This window comes from Thunnus maccoyii, chromosome 11 (assembly GCF_910596095.1).
Source record: "Thunnus maccoyii chromosome 11, fThuMac1.1, whole genome shotgun sequence".
Classification (NCBI taxonomy): Eukaryota; Metazoa; Chordata; class Actinopteri; order Scombriformes; family Scombridae; genus Thunnus; species Thunnus maccoyii.
In genome coordinates this window covers 170,649-185,687 of record NC_056543.1, presented here as the reverse complement: position 1 = coordinate 185,687, position 15,039 = coordinate 170,649, and the positions used below count along the sequence as shown (strand labels likewise).

The 15,039-nt window shown below is 37.4% G+C and overlaps 1 protein-coding gene across 2 annotated transcripts in view; it reads right to left on the bottom strand.

The window, feature by feature from the left end:
• LOC121907419 (bone morphogenetic protein receptor type-2-like) overlaps nucleotides 1-15,039 on the bottom strand; it is a 47,030-nt gene that overhangs the window by 3,567 nt on the left and 28,424 nt on the right. For both annotated transcript variants that reach the window (XM_042426973.1, XM_042426974.1), the window contains exons 11-18: nucleotides 13,236-13,372; nucleotides 11,132-11,268; nucleotides 9,904-10,096; nucleotides 9,716-9,815; nucleotides 6,126-6,205; nucleotides 4,477-4,599; nucleotides 4,154-4,360; nucleotides 1,944-3,042 (exon numbers count right to left, since the gene is read on the bottom strand). In XM_042426973.1, the coding sequence (XP_042282907.1) occupies nucleotides 1,944-3,042; nucleotides 4,154-4,360; nucleotides 4,477-4,599; nucleotides 6,126-6,205; nucleotides 9,716-9,815; nucleotides 9,904-10,096; nucleotides 11,132-11,268; nucleotides 13,236-13,372 (2,076 nt within the window). The remainder of the gene's footprint in view (nucleotides 1-1,943; nucleotides 3,043-4,153; nucleotides 4,361-4,476; nucleotides 4,600-6,125; nucleotides 6,206-9,715; nucleotides 9,816-9,903; nucleotides 10,097-11,131; nucleotides 11,269-13,235; nucleotides 13,373-15,039) is intronic.

Below are 15,039 nucleotides of genomic sequence, written 5' to 3'. Positions count from 1 at the left end.
TACTGCTTGTTGTTCACACTTCCCTAAAGGTGGAGCCTAAGTTCCCAGTCAGAAAGCAAAATTAATTTTTGTGTCCTTGCAAAATAGGCAGTGTTGGAAGCTTGGTGATGTAGTGATCACCTGCAGGGCTAGTTTGTGAGCTTTTATGGCTGGCGAGCCAACTGCTAGCATGATGGCTAGACATGCTGCATCTCTTTTGTGGAGTTGATAGTTCTACACAGCTAATATGTTAACTTCCATTTTGGACTGTCTGGCTTTCTGTTCCCTTGCACAAAATGGCCAACAATGGGTCACCAGCAAAAATTTGCTTGTGAATGTTCTCCAAAGTGAGTGTTTACACTGATAATGGCAATTACAACCAAAATGTACTGTCTTCATTACTGTTCTGACTGGGCCTAAAGAACCCTAATACATCAGACAGCCAGTCAGCCTTTGGACACCATATATACAAATCTAAGGATGTTCTGATAACTATTGAACATTGTTTGTGTGGGCTGTTCAGCACCACTGACACAAGCCTGCCTCCAGGTGCAGCTGTTTGACTGACTGAGCATCTTACATTGGTGGTGGAGGCAGTTTAGCCAAGTGAATTAGAGATTTCACCAGTTTTATTTGTTCTAAACTAACTCCACTTCCTCTTTGATCAGTTGACCTGTGTCAATTCTTTTCTGTTCATTTCAGTGCATCTCAATTCTATTTATATACAGCGCCACGTCATAAAAAAAAAAAAAAGTTATCTCTGGGCACTTTTCACACAGAGCAGGTATAAACCATACTCTTTAATTTACAGCCAACATTCCCCCATGAGCAGCATTTGGTGACAGCAGCAAGAAAAAACTCCCCTTTAACGGGAAGAAACCTCAAGCAGAACCGGACTCTAGATGGACAACAATCTGCCTTGACCGGTTGGGTTGAGAGAGAAAGAAGGAGGGAGAGAGACACAGAGAAGCATAATAACAATAATAATAATAGAAATATGACTAATAATAATAATAACAGTAATAGCATGAGAAGGTGTCAAGGCAGGACACCCACAGGACCATGCCACCATCCCCACAGCCCTGGCCCACAAATCGGACTCTAGATTTTCCTGCGAGACAAGAAAGCACAAAAACTCTAAGCCAAGTTAGTGACATGCATTAATGGTACATGAATGCATACAGATAGAGAGGAGGAGGAGGAGAGAGGAGCTCAGTGCATCATCAGTACTGATGGAACTGCTTCCTTAAATTTAGCTATTGTACTATCAGAGAGACATCTAGTGAAGACATTTTTGTCTAATGGTGTGTAATCCAGTAATAGGAATTCAAAAGTTATTAAGTAATGATCTGATAAAATAGGATTTTGTGGAAAAACTATTAAATGTTAAATTTCAATCCCATAAGTCAGAACAAGGTGGAGGGTGTGGTTAAGACAGTGAGTGGGATTATTTACACACTGAGAGAAGCCAGTTGAGTCTAATAATGAGATAAAGGCAGTACTGAGACTATCACTATCAACGTCCACATGAATATTAAAATCACCTACTATAATTACTTTATCTGTACTAAGGACTAAGTTTGATAAAAACTCTGAGAAATCAGATACAAATTCAGAGTACAGACCAGGAGGACGGTTCACTATAACACATAGAACTGGCTGTAAAGTTTTCCAGGTTGGATTTGAAAGACTAAGAACAAGACTTTCTAATGAGTTATAATTAAGTTCAGGTTAAGTTCTAGCTCAATTCCTTGAGTCCAGCTTGGTGTATCCGGCCTTAAGGATAAAAATATTGTTTGGTTTAACCATTCAAACTGATATCTTGGCGATTCTGGCTAGCTTACCAATGAATTTACATACACTTACATACACTTACACTTACGTACATAAATTCATGGTCCTGGGAAGATAATTACTAATGATTATGACCCTCTGACCTTTCTGCTCATTTGATCTTGATTTACCTGATGAGATGCAGGACAAGGACAGGTCCAGGGAGCAGGGACGCTCAGACCTCCTGGCCTTGGCATGTCCCATCTGGGGCTGCAACAGACCTTGAGTTTGTGGACCTTGTACAGCTGTAGGTTGTGGAGCTGAGGCTTCTGGTTCAGGAACTGCAACAGCTGTGGTTCCTAAACCTTGAGATTCCAAAGATTCTGATTCTGAAGTTGGAACTGCTCGTGGTGAAGGTGTTGGATTCACATCTGGAGCCTCTAGAGCTGGACCTTCTAGATCTGAGGCCTGAGCATCTAGAGCTTCTAGAGTTGAAGCTGTTGGATCTAGGGTTAGGGTATCTATTGGGCTTTTTGAAGATGCAGTAGAGGTCTCTGGGTCTTGTGCTTGTGAAACTAGGGTTCCTGGGACTTCTGCTGTTTCTGTTGAGGGTAGACTTGGGCCAGAATCTGGATTCTTTCCAGACCCTAACCCTGGAATCTGGATTTTATTTTCCAGACTTGAAACTGGAGCAGTAGCAGGTGATGCACTGATCTGCTGACTTGATGGTTGTAGCTGACCTTTAGACTTAGTAGTGTCTCTACCCTGACTGACCTCTGAACTCTTCATATTTTCAGGTTTAACCTCTAAACCCTGGATCTTCACCTCTGACCCCAAGACTAGCCTATTGTTGTTGTTGTTGAAGTTTGATCCTCGTCCAGACAGGATGTTCCCAGCTCGTGACTGAAGATGATGATGATGCAGATGTGGAAGGTTTTCACTCTCGGCAGGCAGCTGTTCTCTCTGCAGCAGTGGTTCATGTTCATCAGGGCTAGAGTTGAGCAGGTTCAGATGGCTGTCCTCTCCACCACTCATCTGTCCCTCTATCTTGTCCTCTTCCTCAACCTGTGGCCCTGCTGGATTGGTTCGACCACCATCTATAATACCATTTGTCACCAGGGTGGGGACTCTTGCATTGTAGCTGTTGATGACCACTGCTGTAGAGTAGACTCGGTTCTCAGTTGTGTCATTGCCTCTTGTGCTGGTGTTGTTGGTCACCATGGTTACCAGGTGGGGCTCTGCAGCCTCGGTCACTGTTACCGTGTTCATCTTAGCAACGCCTGTTTCCACCTAAAATACAGTATTTTATACACTCAGTTAATGGTGATAAAACATTTAAACTTTGTATTAATCTGCTGATTCAGACCTGAGGACTAAACTTTGGACTTGATCATTAGATATCAGTAGATGATGAAAGATCTTTTCAGCAACTCCCTCAATTTCACATTGATCACATGGTAGGTTAATAGTATTTAGTGACATTAGCCCTGGGCTGACCTGAACTAGACTAGCTAGCTTGACCTTGTTTCACATTTGCACCTATTTACAAAGGACAAACAGTAAATACAGTTTAGGATTCACACCTGAAAAGCTTAGCCTCAAGATAACATCTTCACAACATGCAATTTTTTGGACAAGGAACATTACAATCCCACAACGGAGGAACAGCATCCTTCAATATACATTTACTCCTGTTGTCGATATACTGTAGTTTAATGGAAAGTGTGAGCTTGTGGGCAAAATGACTTCTTTACAACTTTCAAAAAAGAAACACCTGCAGCTACTTTTAGCTTGGAACTTGATCAAAGTTCTTGAGTTTATGACGGTAAACATCATAACATCCCAGGGTTTGAAAGAAGTCAGTGATGAGTTAGCAAAGAACAGAGGAAAATATGTCAACTAGTGCAGAAAAGCACTTACTAACTCTGGACAAAACATGGACTGAATTCACAGAACATCTGCAGGACTATGCAAATCAAAGTTGATTCAAAAGCTTGGTGATTAACCTGAGGGAAACTGGAGGGCACAAAAAGTTCATAGAGTTTTGGATTCTCCAGCTCCGACAACCAGAAACTAAAAACTAGCCGGGTAGGTTGGAAAGAGGCACACAGCATAGGTTCCTTCACACAATTAGATTTCACAGTAGAAGGAGTGATGGATGCAGCCAGAAGACTTAAAGATGTCAAATATGACAAAGGGAGGATTCATTCTTCATAGATCAACACAGACAAGATGACACAAATATGACAAGGTCAGGAAGAGCACCCAGAACCTTGACAGGGCTTACTGTGCCATACTCTACCCAGCTTCTGGTGAATAAGTCAACAGACAGTGACTGTTTGATGCTTTAAGATTGATTTTAGGTGGATGACCAGTTAAACTCCATCAGATCAGATCCTACCTGTCTGTGGTTCAACTTGAGCTTCCCCAGCTTGAGGCGAGAGGAAGCTGACGTGGTCTCCTTAGTTTGGGAAAGGAGGTGGAGGCTGGTGGGCCTCTGGGGCAGGTTCTGCTGTTTCGGGAGGGGGTGGATGAAGGAGGAAGGAGGGATATCAACCCAACCAACACCACTTCCCTCACCATGAGTAGTCACCTCTGGGCTGTTCACCTGGAGCAACAAAGGAAAAGATCTCAGGTTACAATAGATGGCAGCCACACAGGCGATTCAGTGAGGCAGTAGTTGTACTATATCGCAGTAGTGTGTGTATTCAATGGTAGTAGTACCTCTGTAGTTTGTAGTATCTGATGGAACAGCAGGTTGGTAGTTGGTTGCTCTCTTGAACCAAACTGTTTCTGCGAACGCTCCATCAGGTTTTCATCAGAACTTTCCCTCAGGTTCATATCAACCTGCAGAGACACATTGAGAGATGTTAAAGATTTTAAAAATGTTAAAGATGTTAACAGAAATATACGAATTTAAAGATGTTGACAGAGGTTAAATATGTTAAGTCAATTGAAGTCAATTCCATTTTATTTATATAGCCCCAAAACACAACAGAAGTTATCTCAGGGCACTTTTAATAATAATAATAACTTTATTTGTATAACACTTTTCAAAACATAGTTACAAAGTACAGAATAAGATAAATTACACTGTCATGATAAAAAGCAATAACAAAGTAAAAACATAGAACAAAGTAAAAACAACAGAGACATAAACAAAAACAAAAACATAGAACATAGGACCTGATAAAACAGAGAGTATAAAAGGTATAGGTAAAACAGATAACCAATGGATTTACTGTAAAAACGCCTTTCTGTAAAAGTAAGTTTTGAGGATTGATTTAAAACAGGGTACTGAGTTTGCTAGTTCCTCAGGTAGGGAACTCCACAGTAGCGGGGCTCTAACCGCAAATGCACAGTATCCTTTAGTAATGAGGTGGGCTGTGGGGACAATAAGGAAGGAACACAGGCAGCAACTAGACTCATAGGGTACAAGTAAATCTGTGATGTAAGTGGGAGCAAGCCCATGTAGGGCTTTAAAAGCAATTAGTAAAATTTTAAAATCAATTCTATATCTAACAGGTAACCAGTGAAGTGATATGGTCTTGTCATTAAAAGTCTGGCAGAGCTGGAGATGGGAGATGGCTGAGATTGGCTGAGCCTTGAGTACAGAGCGTTACAATAATCTAGACATGACGAAATAAAAGCATGGATGACTTTTTCAAGGTCCACCTGGGATAAAAAATGTTTAACTTTAGCAATATGCCTAAGTTGGAGGAGCTGGAGTTTCAGAGCTGGAATTGTCAGAGGTAAAAATATGGTATTCAGTATAAAATATGGTAAAAATATGGTTATTTATGGTGGAGGGAGTGTCATGCATTTTTCTCCAGTCACTCAGGGTGAGCCACCACCCCCCCCCCCCCCCCCCGATAAATAACAAACAGTCCCTAAGTGAAATATTAATGCAGCAATACATTAACCAGAGGGCAACTGACATGGATATACATTTTCATTAATATTGGACATTGCATGTAGGAGATGACTATCACTTCCTGTGTCCACTGTGTGGTGCCAGAGAACACCCATTAATTATACATCATGTTGCTGGATATAATGTGTAGATCACATCATGTACATTTCATGTAAACTGGATGATGTTTGTCACATAACTTTGCAATTTTCACCAGTTCTGACGTGTGAGCCAATTTTTGTGAGTTTTTGAGCATCCCAAGCCCCTAAAAAATGCAATGGCGTGGGGAGATAATAATAATAATAATAATAATAATAATAATAATAATAATAATAATAACAACAACAACAACAACAACAACAACAACAACAACATAATAATAATAATAATGATAATAATCTTTACAAAAACAATAGTTTCCTGGCACTTTTGTGCTCAGGCCCTAAATAAAAATAAAAACCTCTTTGGGGTTGAGTTTTGTGGCCTCTAGGTCTTCTTCTGTCAGCTGCAGGCAGACTGGGCCACTGGGAACGGTGCCACCTGGAGGACAGCAGGGACACTTACTACACATACAGTATACAATATTTCTGTTAAATATTAAACTGCAGTTCAAGTGTCAAATGGATTTCTGTCCACACTAACGTTTTAGATTGCCTACTAAAATTTTACAACCCACACAGAATCCACTGATTGCTGCGATTCCACTTTAATGAGTCTATTTCGGTCTGAAATTAGCTGATTGAAGTGCTTTGTGTGGATAGAGAGGTCCGGGCAAATTCAGAGGAGGTTTGAGTTTTTTTAATCTTGTGGGGGTGGTTGTTTAAAGTCACACAGAAATTAAAATTGCCAAAAAAGAGAAATGTAAGTTTCATTTATTGTATGCTGGTTGAAACAAGAGGAAGAAGAACATCTTGTATGAGTGTTGCTATGCTGTACAGTATGAAGCACTCTACGAATGATAACAACTCATCTCTGAGCAACACGAGCACTAAAATGTTGGTTTACTCAGAGGCTTTTCCACAGATGTGTCCAAAAACCATTTTATCTTCTTTTTAGAAACATGAAGAAACAAGCAGAATAGTGTCAGTTTCATTATAGTTAAAATTTCATGACACAAAAAGTGAGAAGAAATCAAATTTCAGTGACTTTATATTCAATGCATTACTCTGGTGCTTTCTCAAACATCAGTATTAAGGGCCGTCCACACCAAGAACTATAACCATAACAATAACTATAACCATAACAAGAACTATAACCATAACAATAACTATAACCACACCAATAACTATAACCATAACAAGAACTATAACCATAACAATAACTATAACCACACCAATAACTATAACCATAACAATAACTATAACCATAACAAGAACTATAACCATAACAATAACTATAACCATAACAAGAACTATAACCATAACAATAACTATAACCATAACAAGAACTATAACCATAACAAGAACTATAACCATAACAACAACTATAACCACACCAAGAACTATAACCATAACAACAACTATAACCATAACAATAACTATAACCATAACAAGAACTATAACCATAACAATAACTATAACCATAACAATAACTATAACCATAACAAGAACTATAACCATAACAACAACTATAACCATAACAACAACTATAACCACACCAAGAACTATAACCATAACAACAACTATAACCATAACAATAACTATAACAATAACTATAACCATAACAACAACTATAACAACAACTATAACCATAACAACAACTATAACCATAACAATAACTATAACAATAACTATAACCATAACAACAACTATAACCATAACAACAACTATAACCATAACAATAACTATAACAATAACTATAACCATAACAATAACTATAACCATAACAACAACTATAACCATAACAACAACTATAACCATAACAATAACTATAACAATAACTATAACCATAACAATAACTATAACAATAACTATAACCATAACAACAACTATAACCATAACAACAACTATAACCATAACAATAACTATAACAACAACTATAACCATAACAACAACTATAACCATAACAATAACTATAACAATAACTATAACCATAACAACAACTATAACCATAACAACAACTATAACCATAACAATAACTATAACAATAACTATAACCATAACAATAACTATAACCATAACAACAACTATAACCATAACAATAACTATAACAATAACTATAACCATAACAATAACTATAACAATAACTATAACCATAACAACAACTATAACCATAACAACAACTATAACCATAACAATAACTATAACAATAACTATAACCATAACAATAACCATAACAATAACTATAACAATAACTATAACCATAACAACAACTATAACCATAACAACAACTATAACCATAACAATAACTATAACAATAACTATAACCATAACAATAACCATAACAATAACTATAACCATAACAACAACTATAACCATAACAATAACTATAACCATAACAATAACTATAACAATAACAATAACTATAACCATAACAATAACAATAACAATAACAATAACTATAACCATAACAATAACAATAACTATAACCATAACAATAACAACAACTATAACCATAACAATAACAATAACTATAACATAACAATAACTATAACAATAACAATAACTATAACAATAACAATAACTATAACAATAACAATAACTATAACAATAACAATAACTATAACCATAACAATAACTATAACCATAACAATAACAATAACTATAACAATAACAATAACAATAACTATAACCATAACAATAACAACAACTATAACCATAACAATAACAATAACTATAACATAACAATAACAATAACAATAACTATAACCATAACAATAACTATAACAATAACAATAACTATAACAATAACAATAACAATAACTATAACATAACAATAACTATAACAATAACAATAACTATAACCATAACAATAACTATAACAATAACAATAACTATAACATAACAATAACTATAACAATAACAATAACTATAACATAACAATAACTATAACAATAACAATAACTATAACCATAACAATAACTATAACATAACAATAACTATAACAATAACAATAACTATAACATAACAATAACTATAACAATAACAATAACTATAACAATAACAATAACAATAACTATAACAATAACAATAACTATAACCATAACAATAACTATAACAATAACAATAACTATAACATAACAATAACTATAACAATAACAATAACTATAACCATAACAATAACTATAACAATAACAATAACTATAACCATAACAATAACTATAACCATAACAATAACTATAACAATAACTATAACCATAACAATAACAATAACTATAACCATAACAATAACTATAACAATAACTATAACCATAACAATAACAATAACTATAACCATAACAATAACTATAACAATAACTATAACCATAACAATAACTATAACCATAACAATAACTATAACAATAACAATAACTATAACCATAACAATAACTATAACCATAACAATGTGTGCATCCACACTTGTGAACAATAACGTTCTGTAAACAGTGGCACCGACCACGCGCTGCACACTCAAGCTGTGTTGGCAGCTTAAGAAAATGGATATTGATGACTTGTTACTGCTGTAAAGGTTCAAAGGCGGTCGGTGATTTACTGTGTTGCTCAGAAGTATTTCAGGACACTAGTTGCTGTGATGTTCCAGTATTTACAGATCAAACTGCATCACAGACGACCAGCTTTTATTGCACTGTGGTATGAGCATGAATCTGAAGCCTAACAGGGGTGCTAACTTGTTGTTTTTTATATTATAATGGGGAACAAAGTTCCAGCATAATTGTATAATAAAGAGAGACAAACTTATCTGAAGAAATCACCTCTGGCTGTAGTATGAACTCTGCCTTCCACTTGAGCTAGATTGATTTTTAAAAACTATGTATTTATAATTATCATTATAGTTATTGTTTGTGTGAACGGCTCTTTAATGTGTGTGTGTGTGTGTGTCAGCGTGACGCACCAGTGTGTTCAGACTCAGAGATGGTGCAGAGGGCGGTGACGGGCGTCATGGCAGCAGCAGTTGACACACAGCTGTCTGAACTGGCCGAGCGAGCCTGACTCTGACAGACCAACAGAGAGAGAGAGAGCGATTAAGAAACATCATGACTGAACGTTTGGTTTTTACTTTAACACCTGTCGAGCGGTTACCTGCGCTTGTTGCCGTTCATAGTTGATGGAGTTCCTGTTTTTCTCGAGTCCTTCTGCTCCGCTTGTGGTTGTTTTGACGACTGATACTTGGTGGCCGTCTCCCTGGAGATTCTTGACCAAACCCACCTGGAGATCCTCGATGTAGGAGGAGGCGTAGCTAACCTGAGGAGGCCAGCAGCCGAGAGACAGATTCCTGCAAGAGAGAGAGGTGTGTGTGTGGTTGTATATTGCAGTGTGTGTGTGTGTGTGTGTGTGTATGTGTGTGGAGTAGGTTGTGTATTGTAGTGTGTGTGTACCTGTGGTTGTGTATTGCAGTGTGTGTGTGTGTGTGTGTGTGTGTGGAGTAGGTTGTGTATTATAGTGTGTGTGTGTGTATGTGTGGAGTAGGTTGTGTATTATAGTGTGTGTGTACCTGTGGTTGTGTATTGCAGTGTGTGTGTGTGTGTGTGTGTGTGTGGAGGGGGTTGTGTATTATAGTGTGTATGTGTGTGTGTGTGTGTGTGTGTGGAGGGGGTTGTGTATTGCAGTGTGTGTGTACCTGTGGTTGTGTATTGCAGTGTGTGTGTGTGTGTGTGTGTGTGGAGTAGGTTGTGTATTATAGTGTGTATATGTGTGTGTGTGTGTGTGTGTGGAGGGGGTTGTGTATTGCAGTGTGTGTGTACCTGTGGTTGTGTATTGCAGTGTGTATGTGTGTGTGTGTGGAGTAGGTTGTGTATTATAGTGTGTATGTGTGTGTGTGTTTGTGTGGAGGGGGTTGTGTATTATAGTGTGTATATGTGTGTGTGTGTGTGTGTGTGGAGGGGGTTGTGTATTGCAGTGTGTGTGTACCTGTGGTTGTGTATTGCAGTGTGTATGTGTGTGTGTGTGGAGTAGGTTGTGTATTGCAGTGTGTGTGTGTGTGTGTGTGTGTGTGTGTGTGTGGAGGGGGTTGTGTATTGCAGTGTGTGTGTACCTGTGGTTGTGTATTGCAGTGTGTGTGTACCTGTGGTTGTGTATTGCAGTGTGTGTGTACCTGTGGTTGTGTATTGCAGTGTGTATGTGTGTGTGTGTGGAGTAGGTTGTGTATTGCAGTGTGTGTGTGTGTGTGTGTGTGTGTGTGTGTGTGTGGAGGGGGTTGTGTATTGCAGTGTGTGTGTACCTGTGGTTGTGTATTGCAGTGTGTGTGTACCTGTGGTTGTGTATTGCAGTGTGTGTGTACCTCTGGTTGTGTATTGCAGTGTGTGTGTACCTGTGGTTGTGTATTGCAGTGTGTGTACTCAGCAGTGTGAGTTCAGACAGTCTCTCCTCTGCACACTGAGCAGTGAGTCGAGCTTCAGCATCCTGATCCCAGCAGTCCTCCATCGTCTCCTTCAGGGAACGCAACGCCTGCGCACACACACACACAGGTACACAGTTACACACAGGTACATTCATTTACACCTTTTGTTTATTACTGAAGCCCAAAATGTCTTTTTTATGGTGTTTCCATAAATTGTTGTAAAGTGTAAAATATAGAGTTAACAGGTATTATACAGTATTATTGTTATAAAGTGTAAAATGTAAAGTTCGCGGGTATTATATTATTGTTGTAAAGTGTAAAATTTAAAGTTTGCAGGTATTATATTATTGTTGTAAAGTGTAAAATTTAAAGTTTGCAGGTATTATATTATTGTTGTAAAGTGTAAAATTTAAAGTTTGCAGGTATTATATTATTGTTGTAAAGTGTAAAATTTAAAGTTCGCGGGTATTATATTATTGTTGTAAAGTGTAAAATTTAAAGTTTGCAGGTATTATACAGTATTATTGTTATAAAGTGTAAAATGTAAAATTAGCAAGTTTTTATTTACTGTATTATAGTTGTAAAGATGAAAATGTAAAGTTAGCAGGTATTATACTGTATTATTGTTGTTGTAAGGTGTAAAATTTAAAGTTTGCAGGTATTATACTGCATTATTGTTGTAAAGTGTAAAATGTTAAGTTAGCAGTTATTATACTGTATTATGTATTTAAAGTGTAAAGTGTAAAGTTGGCAGGTATTATACTGTATTGTTGTTGTAAAGATTAAAATGTAAAGTTTGCAGGTATTATACTGGATTATTGCTGTTGTAAAGTGTAAAATGTAAAGTTAGCAGGTATTATACTGTATTGTTGTTGTAAAGATTAAAATGTAAAGTTTGCAGGTATTATACTGGATTATTGCTGTTGTAAAGTGTAAAATGTAAAGTTAGCAGGTATTATACTGTATTGTTGTTGTAAAGTGTAAAATGTAAAGTTAGCAGGTATTATACTGGATTATGTATGTAAAGTGTAAAATGTAAAGTTGGCAGGTATTATACTGTATTGTTGTTGTAAAGATTAAAATGTAAAGTTAGCAGGTATTATACTGGATTATTGCTGTTGTAAAGTGTAAAATGTAAAGTTAGCAGGTATTATACTGGATTATGTATGTAAAGTGTAAAATGTAAAGTTAACAGGTGTTATACTGGATTATGTATGTAAAGTGTAAAATGTAAAGTTAGCGGGTATTATACTGTATTATTGCTGTTGTAAAGTGTAAAATGTAAAGTTAGCGGGTATTATATTGTATTATTGTTGTAAAGTGTAAAATGTAAAGTTAGCGGGTATTATACTGTAGTATTTCTCATGAGAATGACCATTGCAGAGCTAGTCTGTAAACCTGAGTCATGTGCGCAGGATGGTGAACCCTCTTTTTGCCTTAATTTAGTTAGGTTGGTTTTCCTACCAAGAAGCTCCACAAAAATGGTTGCAACACTCCCAAATCTACACGTCAACTGTATGTAGTATGTACAAAATATCAACAATTTTGTATGAATAAGAAGTGATGTAGTATCTGCACAGACAGACGTCAATCAATTTGTGATTTTGGGATGATGCTGCACATTAAACTTCACGAGGATAAAGGTTTTTGTTTCACAATATCTTTGTGGACCAGCCTTGCGCCCAACTGGATTTTATTTTAATGTATTGTAGTCTTGTTTAGTCTGGAGCAGCAACATGTTGAGATATCTGCTCAAATATGGTCTGACGAGATTCCCCTGGTAGAGCTCGCAAGAGACCAAAAACAGGCTGGGAGGAAGTGTAGCCTGAGAAGACAACTTCAAGGACAAGAAAATCCCCACAGAACCAACGTCTTTGTCAGGAAGTTGGTTTGGTGAGTTCAAGGATTGAACTGGGTTATGTTTCAGGTAAGATTTACATGTATTCTTTCAGATTTTTTAAACATGCCATAATTGCTGAGAAGAAAGTTTGGGATTTTCAGATGCGTGTCTGCATGTCAACAAAGTCAGAGAGTTTATCTTTGAATGGAAACTGATGAGAACAGTAAAACAGACCAGGCTGTTCTCCTTCCACGCTTCGGGGAACCTTGGTCGGTATTTCTCTCTGGTGACAAGGATCTGCATCTCCTCGAAGCTCGGATGATTCCCCAGCTCTGCCTGGAATGCCAGCTGGTAATCAGGTACTGCTTCACCTGCACACACACAATAAACACATTAGCTACGTGGCTACACACATTACTCAGCAGTAATGTGTTGCACATATATATTTCCATGACTTTGATACTGTGCATAAGTTTAGCACATATTAAGAGATTCTACACAATGCACTGCATATCATCATGTATGTTGTCATGATAAATGCTAAGTCCTCTAATCAGAAGGTTGATGGTTTGACCCCCGACTTCTCCTGTCCGCATGTCGGTGTCCTGAACCCCAAATTACTCCCGATGGTTGTGTCAGCACCCTGTGTGGTAGCTTGCCACCATCAATGTGAGTGTGTGTGAATGGGTGAGTGAGCAGCAGAAAAACATTGTAAAGCGCTTTGGATAAAAGCACTATATAAATGCAGCCATTTACCATTTAGATGTGTTGAAATGGAAGTTAATTTTGAGGTAAATGCAGACACGTTAGTGTAAAAACTTAACAAAGGAAGGAAAAATTTAGTTGCAGCCTTCAGCAGTGGCAGTACCAGCTTAAAATATATTCTCAATTTTAAAAATCGTTTTGATACATTTAATGATAGATTTTACGTTTGTACTTACTAATAATCAATAACAATGTGTCAAAGCATAAATGACCACGCACTCCAAAGGAGACAAGCAGCGAGAAAAGCAGCAGGGACAAATTGTGAACACCACAAAAGACTTTCTCTTCCTTCTTCAGCCACAGGTCACATTTATTGATTTCCACTGACTTTTGTGTACATCAGTCATACTGCCAATCATGTCTGCGACATGCAAACGCTGCTTAAAAGTTTGTGAACCCTTTCGAATTTGTGCTATTTCTGCATAAATATGACCTAAAACATGATCAGATTCCTATTCAAGTCCTAAAACTACATAAAGAGACACCAGTTAAACAAATGAGACAAAAATCTTACACTTGTTAATTTATTTATTGAGGAAAATGATCCAATGACACTTATTTGTGGGTGGCAAAAGTATGTGAACCTTGAGCATTATCAATACATTTGAAGGGGAAATTAGAGTTGTGTGTTTCAATCAATGGGATGACAATCCAGTGTGAGTCTGGGAGGCCCTGCCTTATTTAAAGAAGAGAAATCTGGGTCTTCACTGTCAAACTCTGAGCTTCACAACACAGGTTTGTGGAAGTGTGTCATGGCTCAAACAAAGGAGATTTCTGACGACATTAGAAGAAGAGTTGTTGGTGCTCACCAGGCTGGAAAGTTACAAAACCATTTCTAAAGAGTTTGGACTCCACCAGTCAACTGTCAGGCAGATCATGTATAAATTGAAGACATCCAACAGCACTGTTACCCTCCCCAGGAGTGATTGAACAACAAAAATCACACCAAGAGCAGGCGTGTAATACACCGGGAGGCCACAACAGACCCCAGGGTAACATCTAGGACACTAAAGGTCTCTCTTGCAGTGGCTACAGTCGATGTTAATGAGTCCACCATCAGGAGAACATTGAACATCAATGGTGTTCATGGCAGAGTTGCAAGGAGAAACTGAATTCTCTCCAAAAAGAACATTGCTGCCGTCTACGGTTCACTAAAGACCACGTGGAGCCAGAAGGTGATTAGAACAATGTTCTGTGGATGGATGAGACCAAAATCAAACTCTTCAGCTTGAACAAGAAACATTATGTTTGGTGATGAGCAAACACTGCATTC